At 37.7% G+C, this 15,986-nt stretch overlaps 2 protein-coding genes across 6 annotated transcripts in view; one reads left to right on the forward strand and one right to left on the reverse strand.

Moving 5' to 3' along the window:
• Positions 1 to 7,173, reverse strand: part of DZIP3 (DAZ interacting zinc finger protein 3) — a 109,277-nt gene extending 102,104 nt beyond the window's left edge. For 3 of the 5 annotated variants that reach the window (XR_003309924.1, XM_026456830.1, XM_026456828.1), the window contains exon 1: positions 6,849 to 6,964. The gene's annotated coding sequence lies outside the window, so the exon portion shown is untranslated. Of the gene's footprint in view, positions 1 to 6,585 lie in introns of all 5 variants that reach the window. The other 2 variants (XM_026456829.2, XM_026456832.2) reach the window with 2 other exon arrangements.
• CIP2A (cellular inhibitor of PP2A) overlaps positions 7,007 to 15,986 on the forward strand; it is a 39,177-nt gene continuing 30,197 nt past the window's right edge. Inside the window, exons 1-5 of the mRNA XM_026456833.2 lie at positions 7,007 to 7,420; positions 11,485 to 11,632; positions 14,035 to 14,141; positions 14,915 to 15,009; positions 15,605 to 15,701. Of these exons, the coding sequence (XP_026312618.1) occupies positions 7,319 to 7,420; positions 11,485 to 11,632; positions 14,035 to 14,141; positions 14,915 to 15,009; positions 15,605 to 15,701 (549 nt within the window). The 5' untranslated portion in view covers positions 7,007 to 7,318. The remainder of the gene's footprint in view (positions 7,421 to 11,484; positions 11,633 to 14,034; positions 14,142 to 14,914; positions 15,010 to 15,604; positions 15,702 to 15,986) is intronic.

A 15,986-nucleotide genomic window follows, 5' to 3' on the forward strand; every position in this document is an offset into this window, starting at 1 on the left:
TGGAGTTCAGTCCTAAAATGTCTTTTCTATCCAGACTTGGTCCTATATCTTTTAATCTCAAGGCTTTCAATTTCTATCTCCAACCCTGACCACTCCTTTAACTACCAATAATTTGATAGCCTACTCAACCTCTCCTGGATGTCTAACATCACAACATAACCTAAATAGAAATCCAGATATCTGCCCCTCCCCACAAGAAGGCTGAAGCAGAGCCACCCAGTCAAATCAGGCCTGGATCTGGTTGCAATCCACCACAAATCTGTGGGCAAGAAATAAATGCTCATGGTCTCAACCATTGTATTTTCAGGTGATTTGTTATTTGGCATACATCAATTAGCACTCCATCCTATCTAAAATTGTAACACCTTGTCCTGACTTTGATACTTCCTATTCCTCCTTCCTTTCTTCACTCCCTAATACTTACTACTATCATTCATGTAATTTTACTTATATACCTTATTGTCTATATCCCCCATTATAAGAAAACAACTTGGGCGGAAATTTTTGTCTATTTGATTCACTGCTGTATCCCCAGAACATAGAAATGGACCTAGCATCAAGGGTTCATTAAATATTCAGGAGATGAATGAATAAACAATTAGCCCCGTGTTCACACCCCTGGTGTAATTCCCATATTACAAGACTTAGTATGCTGCAAACTCTGCAGTTCTGTCAAAACTATAATTCAAGTCTTCATTCAGTCTAATTCATCTACTATTACTTAAACCCTGGTTACTAGAGATGATACATTCAGGATAGAAGACAGTGTGTTCTTTCTAGATTTTTCCAGAAGAAATAAAGGAGTCAGACAGCACTACATTTGAGTTACAACATGCCGAGCAAGTGTTACTTACTTCCATCAGGTGTGTTTCTGAAACTATAAATTACGGAAAATATCTATGCAAAATCTAAAGTACAGACAGTAATAAAAATTTACAGGTGGGTGTGGTGGCTCATGTCTGTAACCCCAGCACTTTGGAAGGCTGAGGCAGGATTGCTTGAGGCCCAGCAGATTTAGTCCAGCCTGGGCAACATAGCGAGACCCTGTCTCTATAAAAAATTTAAAAATTAGGCAGATGTGGCGGTGCTCGCCTGTAGTCCCAGATACTCAGAGGCTAAAGTGGGAGGACTGCTTGAGCCCAGGAGCTGGAGGCTGCAGTAAGCTATTTTTTTTTTTTTTTTGAGACGGAGTCTCGCTCTGTCACCCAGGCTGGAGTGCAGTGGCCAGATCTCAGCTCACTGCAAGCTCTGCCTCCCGGGTTTACGCCATTCTCCTGCCTCAGCCTCCCAAGTAGCTGGGACTATAGGCGCCTGCCACCTCACTTGGCTAGTTTTTTTGTATTTTTTTAGTAGACACGGGGTTTCATCGTGTTAGCCAGGATGGTCTCGATCTCCTGACCTCGTGATCCGCCTGTCTCGGCCTCCCAAAGTGCTGGGATTACAGGCTTGAGCCACCGCGCCCGGCCGCTGCAGTAAGCTATTAATCATGCCACTACACTCCAGTCTGGGCAACCAAGTGAGATGCTGTCTCCCCTAACAAAGAAAAAACCAAAAAAACAAAAAACAAACAACAACAACAAAAATTCATGAAGAGAAATTTTATGCCAATCTTTGAAGAATGGAGGAATCGGATACTTAATATTTTACCCTAAAAAAATACCGTGTGTTCCCACAGTATTCTATTTATCTTAACAGTACTTATTCTGGTTTGTCTATTTCACCAACAAAATCTAATCTCTGAAAAAGAACTGGCATTCAATAAACATTTGATGAATAAATGACTATCAGCATTTAAAAATGTATTTACCTGACGGGTTAAAATTATTATACATTTTTAAGTGAAATGGAGATGTTTAGCTACTTTTTTTTAAAGTTTTTGGTCTATTAGCCTTCACCTTCTGCTGTGAAGAAAAAAACACAAAAACAAAATATAAAATACATGGCATAAAATAAATGACTTTAATGCAAAAATATAGTAAGGAATGCGGCCATAAAAAAGAACAAGATCATGTCCTTGTCAGGAACATGCATGCATGGAACTGAAGGCCATTATCCTTAGTGAATTAATGCAAGAAAACCAAATACCGCATGTTCTCACTCATAAATGGGAGCTAAATGATAAGAACACATGGACACAAACAGGGGACCAACACACACTGGGCACTATCGGAGGGCAGAGGGTGGGAGAAGGAAGAGGATTGGGAAAAATAACTAATGGGTCTTAGGCTTAAAACCTGGGTGATGAAGTATCTGTACAACAAACTCCCATGAGACAAGTTTACCTATGTAACGAACCTGCACAAGTGCCCCAAACTTAGAAGTTAAGGGTGTGTGTGTGTGTGTGTGTGTGTGTGTATAGAGAGAGGAAATGTACTAAGACTTCAAGTTTTAAAAACCTAGAAAAATAACAAAGTAAATAAAAGATGAATGTATGAATGTATATGGATGAAATTAATAAAGACAACAGTAATTAGTGATTCTAAAATCAAAGAAAAATGAGAATTAATAAAATGAAAGTGGTTCTTGAAAAGCTGAATAAAATGGATAAACCCTTGGAAAGCTCAACTAAGAAAAAAATATAGATAACATTAGAATGAAAATGGAAATTTAAAACTATGAGATTAAGAGAATTACTGGAATAGTGAATACAACTTTTTATCAGTAAATGTTTAATACAGAGAAACAATTATTATGCTAAAAAAACTCTATATCTAAAATTACGGAAAGGCAGAATAAATGATCAGATCTATAACTATATTAGAAATTCAAGGTCAGGCATGGTAGCTCACGCCTATAATTCCAGGATTTTAGGAGGCTGAGGTGGGCGGATCACTCGAGACCAGGAGTTTGAGACCAGCCTGGGCCACATGATGAAACTCCATCTCTACAAAAAATAGAAAAATTAGCCAGGCATAGTGGGGCATGCCTGTGGTCCCAGGGAGGATGAGGTGAGAGGATAAACTGGGCCCAGGGAGGTCAAGGCTGCAATGTGCCGTGATCACACCACTGCACTCCAGCCTGGGGAAGAGAGTGAAACCATATCTAAAAAAAAACAAAACAAGAAATTCAAATATTTGCTAATTTTCTACCATCTACCACTAAATAAGCTATCAAGCTTAGTTATTTTACAGACCAGTTGTGTACAGCCCATAAGGATCAGATAATTTCTATGATTCTTATTATCCCACAGCATAAAAAAGATGAAGCACTTCTAATATCTTTTTCAAAGGCAACATATAACCCAAATTTGATGTGAGAATAAAGAAAAATATTACTGAAAATGCTCACTTATCAACGGGTATGTAATAAAATCCTGAATAAAATACCAGCAAATCAAAGCCTGAAGCATAAAAAACAGGATTGTTACTACTGTCTGCGTGACCTTAGGCAAATTACTTCCCCTTCCTCTGTCTTAGTTTTTTCATCTGTAGCATGGCGATCATTACAGTACCTACAGCATGCCGTTGTTATAAAGATTAGATAGTAAGTAGAAACTCCTTAAAATAGTGCTTGGCACATGGTAAATGCTCAATAAGTGTAAACTATTATTACCCCAAGAACAAAAAGGCAACATAATCCACTGTGTTATAATTTTAAAGTGAAAAATAAAATATATAAATGTGAAAACTAGGTAATTTTTGGCAGACATTTTTTAGAATGAAACAGATATAAAAACCAATCTCTTAAACATGAGAAAAGCCACAAATTATACTAAGTGTTAAAACACTGTTCATTCTCATTAAATTAAGTAATATAACAAAAATGTTCAAAGTTAACATGATTTTCCATATGTTGGAGCTTACACTAATGCAATAATGTAAGACAGCAAATACTGGAAGAGGTGGGGTAATTATTTGCAGATGACATATAGGTAGAAAGTCTATGTAAACCAATCTCAGGATAAACGTAGTGAGAAATAAACATAGTAAGAATCAAACAAGACAGTATGACAAACTATATAACATTTCATTGAATATAAAATATACCCTGAATACTTTTCTTTGTTATTGTTGCCCACATTGCCCAGTCTGGAGTGCAGTGGGACAAACATGGCTCACTGTAGCCTTGACTTCCCAGGTTCAGGCGTTCCTCAAACAATTGCCTCCTGAGTAGCTGGGACTACAGGCATGCACCACCCATACCCAGCTAATTTTTTGTCATTTTTAGTAGAGATGGGATTTTACCATATTGCCCAAGCTGGTCTTGAACTCCTGGGCTCAAGATATCCTTCTGCCTCAGCCTCCCAAAGCGCTGGGATAAAAGGCCTGAGCCACCACGCGTGGCATACCCTTAATACTTTCTATTAACTAACTCAGCGGTATCTGTATCTTCTCATTCATCCAACCTAAAAACTTAGTATCTGCTAGACTCATCCCTCTCTTCACTCCTCACATCGAGTATCAGTCACCAAATCCTACCTATTTTACCTCATATATATTTCTCAAATTTGTCACCTCTTTTCTATCTCCACCTCAATTATCTTGGTTATCCTTTAGAAAGCTCCAGAAAATTAGTGTCCCTCTTCCAGTCTTATCCCCAAAACCATATTTCATTTAGCTGCCAGAGTAATCAACCTAAAAACAAACCTGACTAGACAAGGTGCCAGTTTAAAATCAGAGATAGCCATGGACTTCAGGATGGAGTCCAAGTTTAAGGATACTAAGGCCTTTGGTCATCGGGACCTAGACTCATTTGTTTTGTTTTGTTTGACAGGGTCTCACTCTGCCACCCAGGCTACAGTGCAGTGGCACAATCACAGCTCACTGCAGCCTCAAGATCCCCCAACCTCAGCCTCCAGAGTAGCCAGGACTACAACTGAGCACAACCATGCCCAGCTAATTTTTTCATTTTTTGTAGAGATGGGGTTTCACTATGTTGCCTAGGCTAGTCTCCAACTCTTGGGCTCAAGGTCTTTCTGCCTCAACCTCCCAAAAAGCTGGAAATTAAAGGCATGAGCCACTGCTCCTGGCCTCCTCTTCCTTTTCTTCCCTTTTTGAGGCCTAAAAGTATGGATCAGTGTTTTTCAAATTAGGATATGCATGTATCTCTGATTAAAAATGTCAAGACTTATCACAGCTAGAAACGGTACATCTTACTAAACTTACATCATCAATTTTGGTGAAGATTTTTTGAGAAAGACATTGATATTAAATACAGAAGAGAATGCAAAATTTGTATGACTGCTTAAGTCAAAATCCAACAAAGATGGCACTGATAGCAGGCAACTTTGAGCATTACCCTGGGGTTCTGAATGGGGACGGTGCTGACACTCTTGTCAGTACAGATGAAGTCTAACACTATCAAACTCTGATCATTTCATTTGCCAATGAGCCACTGACTGTAACACTGAGTACTTAATTATGCCAGATGACAGCTGACACTTTATATTAATTCATTTTTTAACCATCTCCAAGACTGTATAGGACCTCATCTCTACTCCTCTCCTCCTCGTTCTTTCTACACTAGCCACATGGCATCCTTGTTGTTCCTGGCACACAGTAACCCACTCTAGGGTCTTTTCCTGCAATTTTCTGTCTAAAAACGTTTTCCCATAGAATACGGCTACCTTTCTCAACTCCTTGAAGCACTTCCCCAGATGTTGCTTTCTTAATGAGGTCTATCCTGACCTCCCCATTTCCCTTATCAATTACCAACATTATTCTAGAGTAATAACGTCTATTTTCCTCTTTATATCATTTCCCTTATGTATTGTGCTTATTATTTGGTTCCCTACCAGAATGTAAGTTGCATGCCAGTAGTATTTTTGTTTTATTCACTGAATCTATTGTGTCTAGAAAAGTGCTTAGCACATTGTAGATTCTCAATGAATGAACAGTCATTCGAAACAGGTATTTCTCTCGGCCAGATTTTACCTAAAGAAGATTCTGAAGTAGTGAGAGCTTGCCTAGAGTCACAGCGTCAAAGGCGGAGCTAGAATCTGTAAGCAACCTGGCTCTCTACTCTTTACCATTGCTGCATGTTACTGCATGGTGCCTTGCATTTATGTGGTGAATTTCAAAAATACTTTTTTCTATGTTTCCCTTACTAGACAGTTCCCTCGCAGCAGGGGATACTATCTTCATCTCTGCGCCCTGCCCGGCAGTTTCTAACCCATGTTACACGCTCTACAACTGTCTACGGAATGAATGAAAGCATGAATGAACACATAAGCTACCCAAAGATTTTTACATGAAAGTCCCAACTGGTTAAATCATTTTTACCTTTCAGATTTCGTTTTAAACTTTTGTAAAAAACAAAACCAAAACACCAAACCTGTCTTCAAAAATCTAGTAATTCAAAAAATGCTTTCTCAAGTGAAAAAACATGATTTCTAAAAAACGACTTAATTAAATGGAAATGTACCCTATTCTTACAATTTCTACATCCCGGTTTTTAAAGCTTTATTCGACGTCAGGAAATATTAAGCAAAAACCTCCAAAACCAGTAACTGATTCGCTTCATTATATACACATGCAATAATATTATCTCCGATCAAAAAAACGCAAATAATAGTGCCATTTTCGTAGACATTGAGAAATATAAAACAATCAATCACGCCAGAGAGAAACAGACACCTTCACTTACAAAAACTGACGCTAACGAAAACACCCTCCGGAGCAATACCTGGCCCAGGGTCAGCAGGAGGTAGCCTTCTCGAATAAATGTGACAAATACTATGGTCAAGGCATGACTAATTTGCCACATAATGCCAACGTCCATAGGTTGACTCTGAGAAACTACCATTCCCGGGCAGAAGGGGCGGGTGTAGGAGAGATTTAAAAACGAAGCCCCTCCCAGGCCGCCTCAAAATCTAGGGCCCAAAGATTCTTCTCCTCGGAGCTCCTCACCGTGTCTAGACTAGGGGCAAGCGACCATTTCTCAGGTAGAGGATGACGCACAAAGGAAAAACTGGCCATCCAGCATGAAGGACGAGGAAGCGCACGAAAACAGAGCGCACAGCTGAACGAGGAATCCCCTTCGCCTAACTGATTCCTCTCCCGAGAAATCGCGAGATTTCTCGCCTTCACGGGATCTCAAGCCGAAACCTCGCGGCCTCTCAGACGAGGGTGGGTTAGCAGGGGCAGCTCCCAACCCCCGTCCCGGACCTACACAACACCTGGACCCCTGGCCCACCCCGGCCGTCACCGAGAACGGTCCCCCAGAGTGCCTAGGTTCTTCCGGAGCCCGACCGGATCCGGAAGCTTCTGGGAGCGAGGGGGTGGGACCGAAAAAAAAAAATCAAAAAAAGCGCGGCGAAAGCTAAAGGCCGGCGCAGGCTGGGAGGTGGTGGTCCCCAAGCCGGGCCGCGGCCGGTGCGATGGACTCTACTGCCTGCTTGAAGTCCTTGCTCCTGACTATCAGTCAGTACAAAGCCGTGAAGTCAGAGGCGAACGCCACTCAGCTTTTACGGCACTTGGAGGTGAGAGGCTCTGGGGTGGAGGACAGATGGGGCTCCCCTAGTAATTCTTAGTTCACAGTGAGTCCGAGGAGTGGCGGCCCCAGCCTGGGAAAGAAAGGACGGTCCTTCGATCCATCTGTTGTCTTTTCGTACTGGTAAAGGCGAGTGAGTGTCGGGGTTCCGCTGGCCGCAGCGAGAGGCAAGAGCGCCCACTGAAGGCTCCAGGAAAAGTGGGAGTGGGGCAAAAGGTTGGGAGGTTTAGGCTGTGTTCGAGTAGGTAACGGGAAAAGCTCGGAGCTTTATCTTTTCCTTTGCTTCTGGTTTTGGTTTTTCTACGAAACCAAGCCCTCAATACACAGCTATTCTCAGTGACAGAAAGTCATGATTAAAACTTGGTTTTGCTCTTCGGTAATCTATAATTGAATTTGTTGCTTCCTGCTCTTATTTGAACTCGGGTTGAACTCAAACTTGAAAAACATTACTTCAACCTTAAGAAGCAGTTCCCCTTCCTAGTAAGCGTAATCCTTTTTCTTTACCAAAATACATTGCTCACAGTTTTTTAATCCTAGAATGCTGAATTGCCTTTTTTTCTGTTCTAGTGATATGTGTTCAGACGATACCATTTGTTTTAGGATCTTAATCTTCTGCTGTCATTTGTTTTGCATTTACAGAATTCAAACTAACATTGACCTCAGTTTAATTTTTTTAAAGCTGAGTTAAGGCTTATTTTAACTCTCTGTGTCACACCTTTCTTCTGTTAAGATAGAACTGAACATAATTTTAAAATATATTGTATTTGTTAACCCTATGACAAAAGACTAATGTGCCAAATATTTGTAAAATATTACAGAAAAAAAATGATTTCAAGTAGTAGAGCAACAGCAGGTGTTAGTGAATCTGCTGTGGTATTAAATGTGTCTGTCTTTTCTTGAGCTTCACTGGTGCTCCTCTTCTCCCTACTTCAGGTGCCCATCTCCTAAGTACATTTGTTTTCTCTTTTTCCTTCATTACTTAAGAAGTATCTGCAAACCTAATAATTAAGATGTTAGCTATTAAATGCTTAAGGCTTTGCTTCTGAATTAGCATAGACTCCAGAAGCCGCAGAATAAGCAGGGGCGTCAGTTTATTTTAAAAATTGGGAGTTAAGCATTTTGTATGCTGTTCTGAAACATTACCTTTCTTAGAATAAACAGGTAGGTTGTGCACTGAAAGAGATTTAAGGCCAGGTACAGTGGCTCACACCTGTAATCCCAACACTTTGGGAGGCCGAGGCGGGCGGATCACCTGAGGTCAGGAGTTTGAGACCAGCCTGGCCAACATGGCGAAACCCCATCTCTACTAAAAATACAAAAATTATATGGGCATGGCGTCTCTCTGTTGTCCCAGCTACTTGGGAGGCTAAGGCAGGAGAATCGCTTGAACTCAGGAGGCTGAGGTTGCAGTGAGTCGACATCGCACCACTGCACTCCAACACTCCAACATGGGTGACAGAGCGAGACTCCGTCTCAAAAAAAAAGAGAGACTTAAACAAAATATGGGATGGGGCCTTTACTGTATTCCTAAACTTTGAAGGGGTTTACAGAAAACTCTTCTACCATTGTTGCAAAGGTATGAAGAGCACTGGCTTCAGGTTACTACTACAAAGGACTTTTTGTAATTAAGAGATAACATACATACAGAGCATAAAGTGCATTAATCTTAAGTGAAGAGTTTGATAGTTTTTAATATATAGGTACCGTAGCTATCATATTGGTAGCTAACATATAGGTAGAGTAGTAGCTACCACCTGTATCATGATATAGAATATTTCTAGCCCCATAGGGTTTCTTCATTGCCCCTTCACATAAGGTTCAGGTAAGTAGACTCATACAGTATGTACTCTGGTGTCTGGCCTTTTCCGCTCAATATATTCTGTGAAATTCATGTTGCACAGGTACCACTACTTCATTTCTTTTTTATTATTATTGCTGTGTAGAGTTCTATTGTATAAGTGTACCACAGTTTACATATACTTGCCTGTTGATAGGCATTTGGGTTGTTTACATTTCTGGGTGGAATTATGAATAAAGCTGTTGTAAACATTTCATACATTTTTGGGGATATATGCACACATTTATATACTTAGGAATAGAATTGTTAGAGCATTGAGAAGGCCTGTGTTCTGTTTTAGTTGAAACTGTCAAACAATTTCCTGAAATAGGCCATTTCGCCTTCCCACTAGCAATATGTGAAATTTGCCATCACTCATCCACACCAATCCTTGATGTTTTCATATTTCTTAACTTTAACCATTTTGGTTGACAGTATTTGTATTTTTAATGGTGAATGTCTTTGTGCAGACTTCATGAGTGCGAGATCTGAGTATGCAGAGAGAGATAGGTATCGTGTGAAAGGAGATTATTCATTCTTCTCTACTTCTCCCACCCTTTTTTATAGCCCCATGCAGACTGTAGGCTTTGAATGTTTGATGACTGGCAAAGCTGAGCTAATCTGATTTTTAATGATGGTATTTCATAGCACTAATTTTGTGTAGTGATTAAAAGCATGAATTCAGGAACCAAGCTGCCTGGGTATGAATTCCAGTTGTGCTTCTTTACTATCAGTGTGTGCCTCAGTTTACTCATCTGCAAAACAAAATAGTGGTACCTACTTTATAGAGTTATTGTGAAGATGAAAAGACTTCACATATGTTAAGTGCCTAGATCGATGCCTAGGCCAGGATAAGCGCTATGTAAGTATTAGTTATTATTAAAATAAATTATCTTTGTATTAAGACATTCAGTGTATATGAGTAAAGGGAAAAACTTTTTTACCTAGTACATCTAATTATTACATGTCAGACAATTTATGTCATTGAGATACAGGACCAATCCTGTAGAGAATCATTTTTAAAACAGAAAATGTCTGACTCTGGAGAGCTAGATTTATAAATAAGCAACAGGGTAGTGCCCAGAGTATTTCCTACCCCAGAATATCTGTTACTGGTGTCTATACTTTCATATTTGGACTTATTTTTTCTCTTATAGACTTTTACTTTAGTAATGTTAAAACACTCCCTGGGAACAGATGATGTGAAACTTTTATCAGCAAAGCTTTAGAAGAAAAATTGATGTGGGTGAGAGAATAAAGGGAGGATACAGAAAGGAAAGTTTAGAGGGATGCTAAAGCAGCCTGCTTAGGCTTGATCTTATTAAAATAAGTATTCAGGACAGATTTAGTCTTATTCTAAGGTAACTAATGGTTTTTCCATCTTTGTAGAAAAGATATGCTTTATAATAAATACATCTCTAAAGTGTGTTGAAAATGCATGCTTTGTGACAACTGCTTTTGGCCTTCAGTTCCAGCTTTACCTCCTCTCTTCTCTCTCACTCTGTGTTTGTGTGTGTGTGTGTGTGTTTGTGTGTGTCTGTGCATGCATGTATGTGGCTTACAGATTACAAGAAAGTAAAAAAAAATGGAATAATCAGAAATAAAATTTTTCAATGCTTTGCCTGCTACTTCAAAAAAGATTCACTTTTCACTTCCTTCTTTGTACTCCCTTAACTTCTGAGCTCACCTATTGTCTTTGGAAAGGAGCAGAAGGAATAATCACATAGCTACCCTTTGGGCTTCATTTTTCATTTTTCTCCCTCAAAGTGAGTAGAATGTACTAGAATTTATTTGCAAAGTAAATATATTGGTAGTAGAGTGCAGATTTGTAGGCTATGCCTTCATTGCCTGTTCAATGTAGTGTGAAGGAGAAATATTGCCAGGAACTCAAAAGTTTGCTAACTTAGGAAATAGAAATATAATGTACTGTAGGGTAGTATAATAGGCAGACCTAACTGAGATAGTATAAGAAGCTAAGAAAAGCTTCCTGGTGGAAATTATTTTAAACTGAGATCCAAATGATTACTTTAGCTAGTGAGGGAGGGATTAGGGAATTGATAGGTAATCTAGGCAGGGGTGAATTTTTCACAACATGTGTGAAATTTTTAAATTGGGAAGGTAGCAGTGGCACTTTGAAGGAACTGAGTTTATTTGAAATGGAGAAGAGATAAAAATTGCCATCTCTTAACCAACACATTTTGATTACTATTTTATAGGTAATTTCTGGACAGAAACTCACACGACTGTTTACATCAAATCAGATATTAACAAGTGAATGCTTGAGTTGCCTTGTAGAGCTACTTGAAGACCCCAACATAAGTGCTTCACTGATCTTAAGTATTATTGGTTTGCTGTCTCAACTAGGTAATGCATTTAATTTCTCTTTTTTAGTTTTTGGAAGATGTATGAACAATATTTTAAAGTGCAGGCTTAGTTATAGAATCTCTTCAAGAATGATTCACCTTCAAAGACTTCTCAATCTAATGCTTATTGTGAATCTTTTGAAAGAGGGAAATATTTTATACAGCATTTCTAAAAATATTGGACCAAGGAATCTGAAGCATGTGAAAGGTTCAGTGTTCTACAGAGAAGAATGCACTTTGGGAAATACTGGACTACTTTCAAATTAAAAAACAAAACCCCACACATAATGTCAGTATTAAATACACCACTAGAAAGTCATAGCTACTGATTAAAGAATCATCTTCTGTAATAGATTACACTGAATTTAGAACTAAAGATAAAAGTACTGATATTGGGTTTTTTTTTTTAAGACAGAGTCTGGCTCTGTTGCCCAGGCTGGAGTGCAGTGGCACGATCTCTGCTCACTGCAAGCTCCGCCTCCCAGGTTCACACCATTCTCCTGCCTTAGCCTCCCGAGTAGCTGGGACTACAGGCGCCTGCCACCACACCTGGCTAATTTTTTGTATTTTTGGTAGAGACGGGGTTTCACTGTGTTTGCCAGGATGGTCTTGATCTCCTGACCTTGTGTTCCACCTTGGCCTCCCAAAGTGCTGGGATTATAGGCGTGAGCCACCGCACCCGGCCTGGTTTTTGAATGTTCATTTAGTGGTCACTTTACCCCAGTTTGGGCCAGGGCAGTAGGGATATTTCTTTGTGTGATTATAATAATAATATATGCATAGTTTAAAAAATTCTAGTGATCCAGAAGTATTAACACAGAGCAGCATTGTCCAATAGAATTTTCTTCAGTGACAGAATGGTTTTAAAACTGTTATCCAGTATAGCAGCCACTAGCCACATGGAGCTATTAAACATTTTAAGTGTGGGTAATGGACTAAGGAACTGAATCTTTAATTTTAATTAATCTCAATTTAAATAGCCACATGAAGGCTAGTGGCTGCCAAATTAGACAGCCCAGACATAGAGTAAAATGGGATTAGCCTGTACCCATAACCACCAGCCCTCATCTTTTCAGCTTTGGGGATATAATCTCATTTCATGGCTTGATATGTTTCTTTGCAGATATTTTTCTATGCTGTAACAAAACAATAATTTTGAATCTTTAATTGGTTGTTTTCAGCACAAATGGTGTTGCGGAGCACCAGATGTTTCTTTCCATATCGGTATCTTTAATAGCTGCCTAGTGCCATAATTACAGGGTACTGTAATTTATTCAACTATTCCCCTAATAGTGGACACTCAAAGTTCTTTAAGTTTTGGTATTGGAATCAATAGTGCAGTGAACATTCTGTGTAATTTTGCTCAAATATTAATGTGTTTCTGTTAAATTCCTTTAGAGTTTCTAGATAATTCTAAAATTTGATAACCATTACTAAATTGCTTTCCAAAAAGATTCTTCCACTTCTAACATCCACCAACAGTTTGAATGAATATGCTAGTCACTTCCAACATTTATACTTTAGAAGCATTTGGGGTTTACAGAAAAATTGAAATGATAATCTTTTTAAATTTTTTCACAGATACATAATATTTATACAAACTTATGGGGTACGTACGATATTTTGTTACCTGCATAGAGTATGTGATGATCAATTCAGGGTATTTAGGATATCCATCACAAACAAGGATTTATCATTTCTATGTATTTAGAACATTTCAAGTCCTCACTTGTAACTATTTTGAAATATACAATACATTGTTAACTGTAGTCACCTTACTCTACTATCAAACATTAGAACTTATTCCATCTGATTGTGTGCTTCTATCCATTAACCAATCTGTCTTCATCTCCCCCACTAACGGCTCCCGCTCCTCACCCTTCCCATCACCACACACTCACCCATATTCTTCCCAGCCTCTGGTAACTGTCATTTTCCATTTCCATGAGATCAACTCTTTTAGCTCCTACACATGAATGAATACATGCAATATTTTTCTTTCTGTGTCTGGCTTATTTCACTTAACATAATGGCCTTCAGTTCCACTCATGTTGCTGCAAATGACATACATTCTTTTATATAACCAAATAGTATTCTATTTGGTTATATACCATAAAGTGACAATCTTTTAATATTCAAGGTAAGAGATTTTAATTTGATGCCAAAATAAATTAGTATCAAAGAAAAGGCTTGCTACAAATGTGTAAAGTTTTTTCTTTGATACTAATTTATTTTACATAGAGAAATCATTTGAATTTATGAATTGGAGGGTTATAGAAAAGAAAATAGCCATATCATACCTTTTTTAATGATAAATTCATATGAAATAAATTCTATATGAATTATCTGTGAAAACCTTATAAGAAAATGATATATTTTGTGCTATTTTATTTTGACTTACAGCTGTAGACAATGAAACCAGAGATTGTCTTCAGAATACATATAATCTGAATAGCGTGCTGGCGGGAGTGGTTTGTCGGAGCAGCCACACTGATTCGGTGTTTTTGCAGGTATACACACCCACACAGTATATTCCCCTTTCCTTATTGTCAGATCAAAATTGATAGTTTCTGTCATAAACTGCTGACTTACAGTGTATATGTGCTATGTAATAAATACTATGTAATTAGGCGCAGTTCATCTGATTAAAAGCTGGTTGCACACATACTACAATTTAAATATTTCTAGAGAAGAGGAGCTTATCCATTTCTAGCACCATTATTGAAGAAAAACAAATCTACATTATAACTGCTTTGACTTATAAACACAGATGTCTGTGTTTTGAGACATAAGCTATTTATATTAAAATTGTAATGTGAGTTGGCATCTAGTCTCAGTCTGTGGAGGAAACGTTCTACAAAAATTAAAACTATAGATATAGTTTATTTAATATAGATTCAAAGCTCTTCATATTTCATTCACTAAAATGTCATCAGTTGTAAGAAAGAAAAACATCACAAATTAAATTGACATGCAGTTTTGGAGATGATAAAATGTGAAGAAGGGTATCTTCTAATTGATGGACTACATGTGTTTCAACCTGCATTCAAGTTTAAGATGACTAAGTGAACAAGGTTGATAACCATGTTCTGAGACAGAATACATAGAAATGTGTGAATTGAGGGAAGAGCCCTAAAGTTCTTACATTACTTTATATGTGTTTTTCAACAAAAGTGTTTTAGGAAATGGAAAAGGACATGCTCAGAATGTGTCTGATAGTCCATTATTTTAAGCAGACGATGTTTTTATATGTTTATGTTTATAACTATTTTCTTATTCTCAGTGCATTCAACTTCTACAGAAGTTAACATATAATGTCAAAATTTTCTATTCTGGTGCCAATATAGATGAATTAATTACCTTCCTGATAGATCACATGTGAGTATGCGATCAAACATAAAATCAAATAGTCTATTTATTTTTAAACTATAACCATGTGGTAGATCAATTTTCTTAGATAACATTTTCTAACTATGTAAACTGAGTGAGACTCCGATTCTTATTTGTTCTGCCCAGATGATTTTAAGGATCAAAAGTTGTAAAAGTATGTGACCTCATTCATTGGTGAAAAAATGTAAAAAGGAAAAAAAATTGTAAAGCAGCTTTAATTTTCGTAAGAAAAATTTATGGACTGAATTGATTTGGCCAGAAAAAAATTGCTGAAACTGAAAATTGTGTAGTTATTCTTGTGGGAAAATATACTGATGAAACAGCACGTGGTCCACACTGACAGTTATTTCCAGGTTTTCATGATGGAATTGAATAGGGTAATTTGGTTTTAAAACAAGAGATAAATGATCAATACTATTTAGAGTTTCCCTGGCTTCTTATGTTAATTAGATTTTTTTTTTGGCATGTAAAAAGGAATTGAAAAGTATAAACTTAACTATGTCATTTTGACTTAGAATGATGTTAATGCTTTTTTTCTTTTACTGTTTTTTTCTTTAAACAAAACACTGATGTAAAACAACAGTCAATCTTCTGAAGATGAGTTAAAAATGCCTTGTCTAGGATTATTGGCAAATCTTTGTCGGCACAATCTTTCTGTTCAAACACACATAAAGACATTGGTAAGAAGTTTATTTCTTTTTAATTTTCTTGTTTTATGGTAGATTCTCTGCTTAAAGAAAATTGTATTTATCTTTTTCTTTAAAACAAATTTGAACAAGGATTCTGTGTCTTATTGGCTGACCCATCAAAATTAAGAGTCATACTGACATATAAATAACTTGAAGCACTTCAGCCTTCCTGTATGTTGTATTGAAGACTGAGTGTTAAGGGTTAATGCAAATACTTAAGTTTTCCTTAGCATGGCATCCCAAAATACACTGAGTAGTACAAGAATTACTAAATTA

Source organism: Piliocolobus tephrosceles, unplaced genomic scaffold, assembly GCF_002776525.5.
Source record: "Piliocolobus tephrosceles isolate RC106 unplaced genomic scaffold, ASM277652v3 unscaffolded_20, whole genome shotgun sequence".
NCBI classification, from domain to species: domain Eukaryota; kingdom Metazoa; phylum Chordata; class Mammalia; order Primates; family Cercopithecidae; genus Piliocolobus; species Piliocolobus tephrosceles.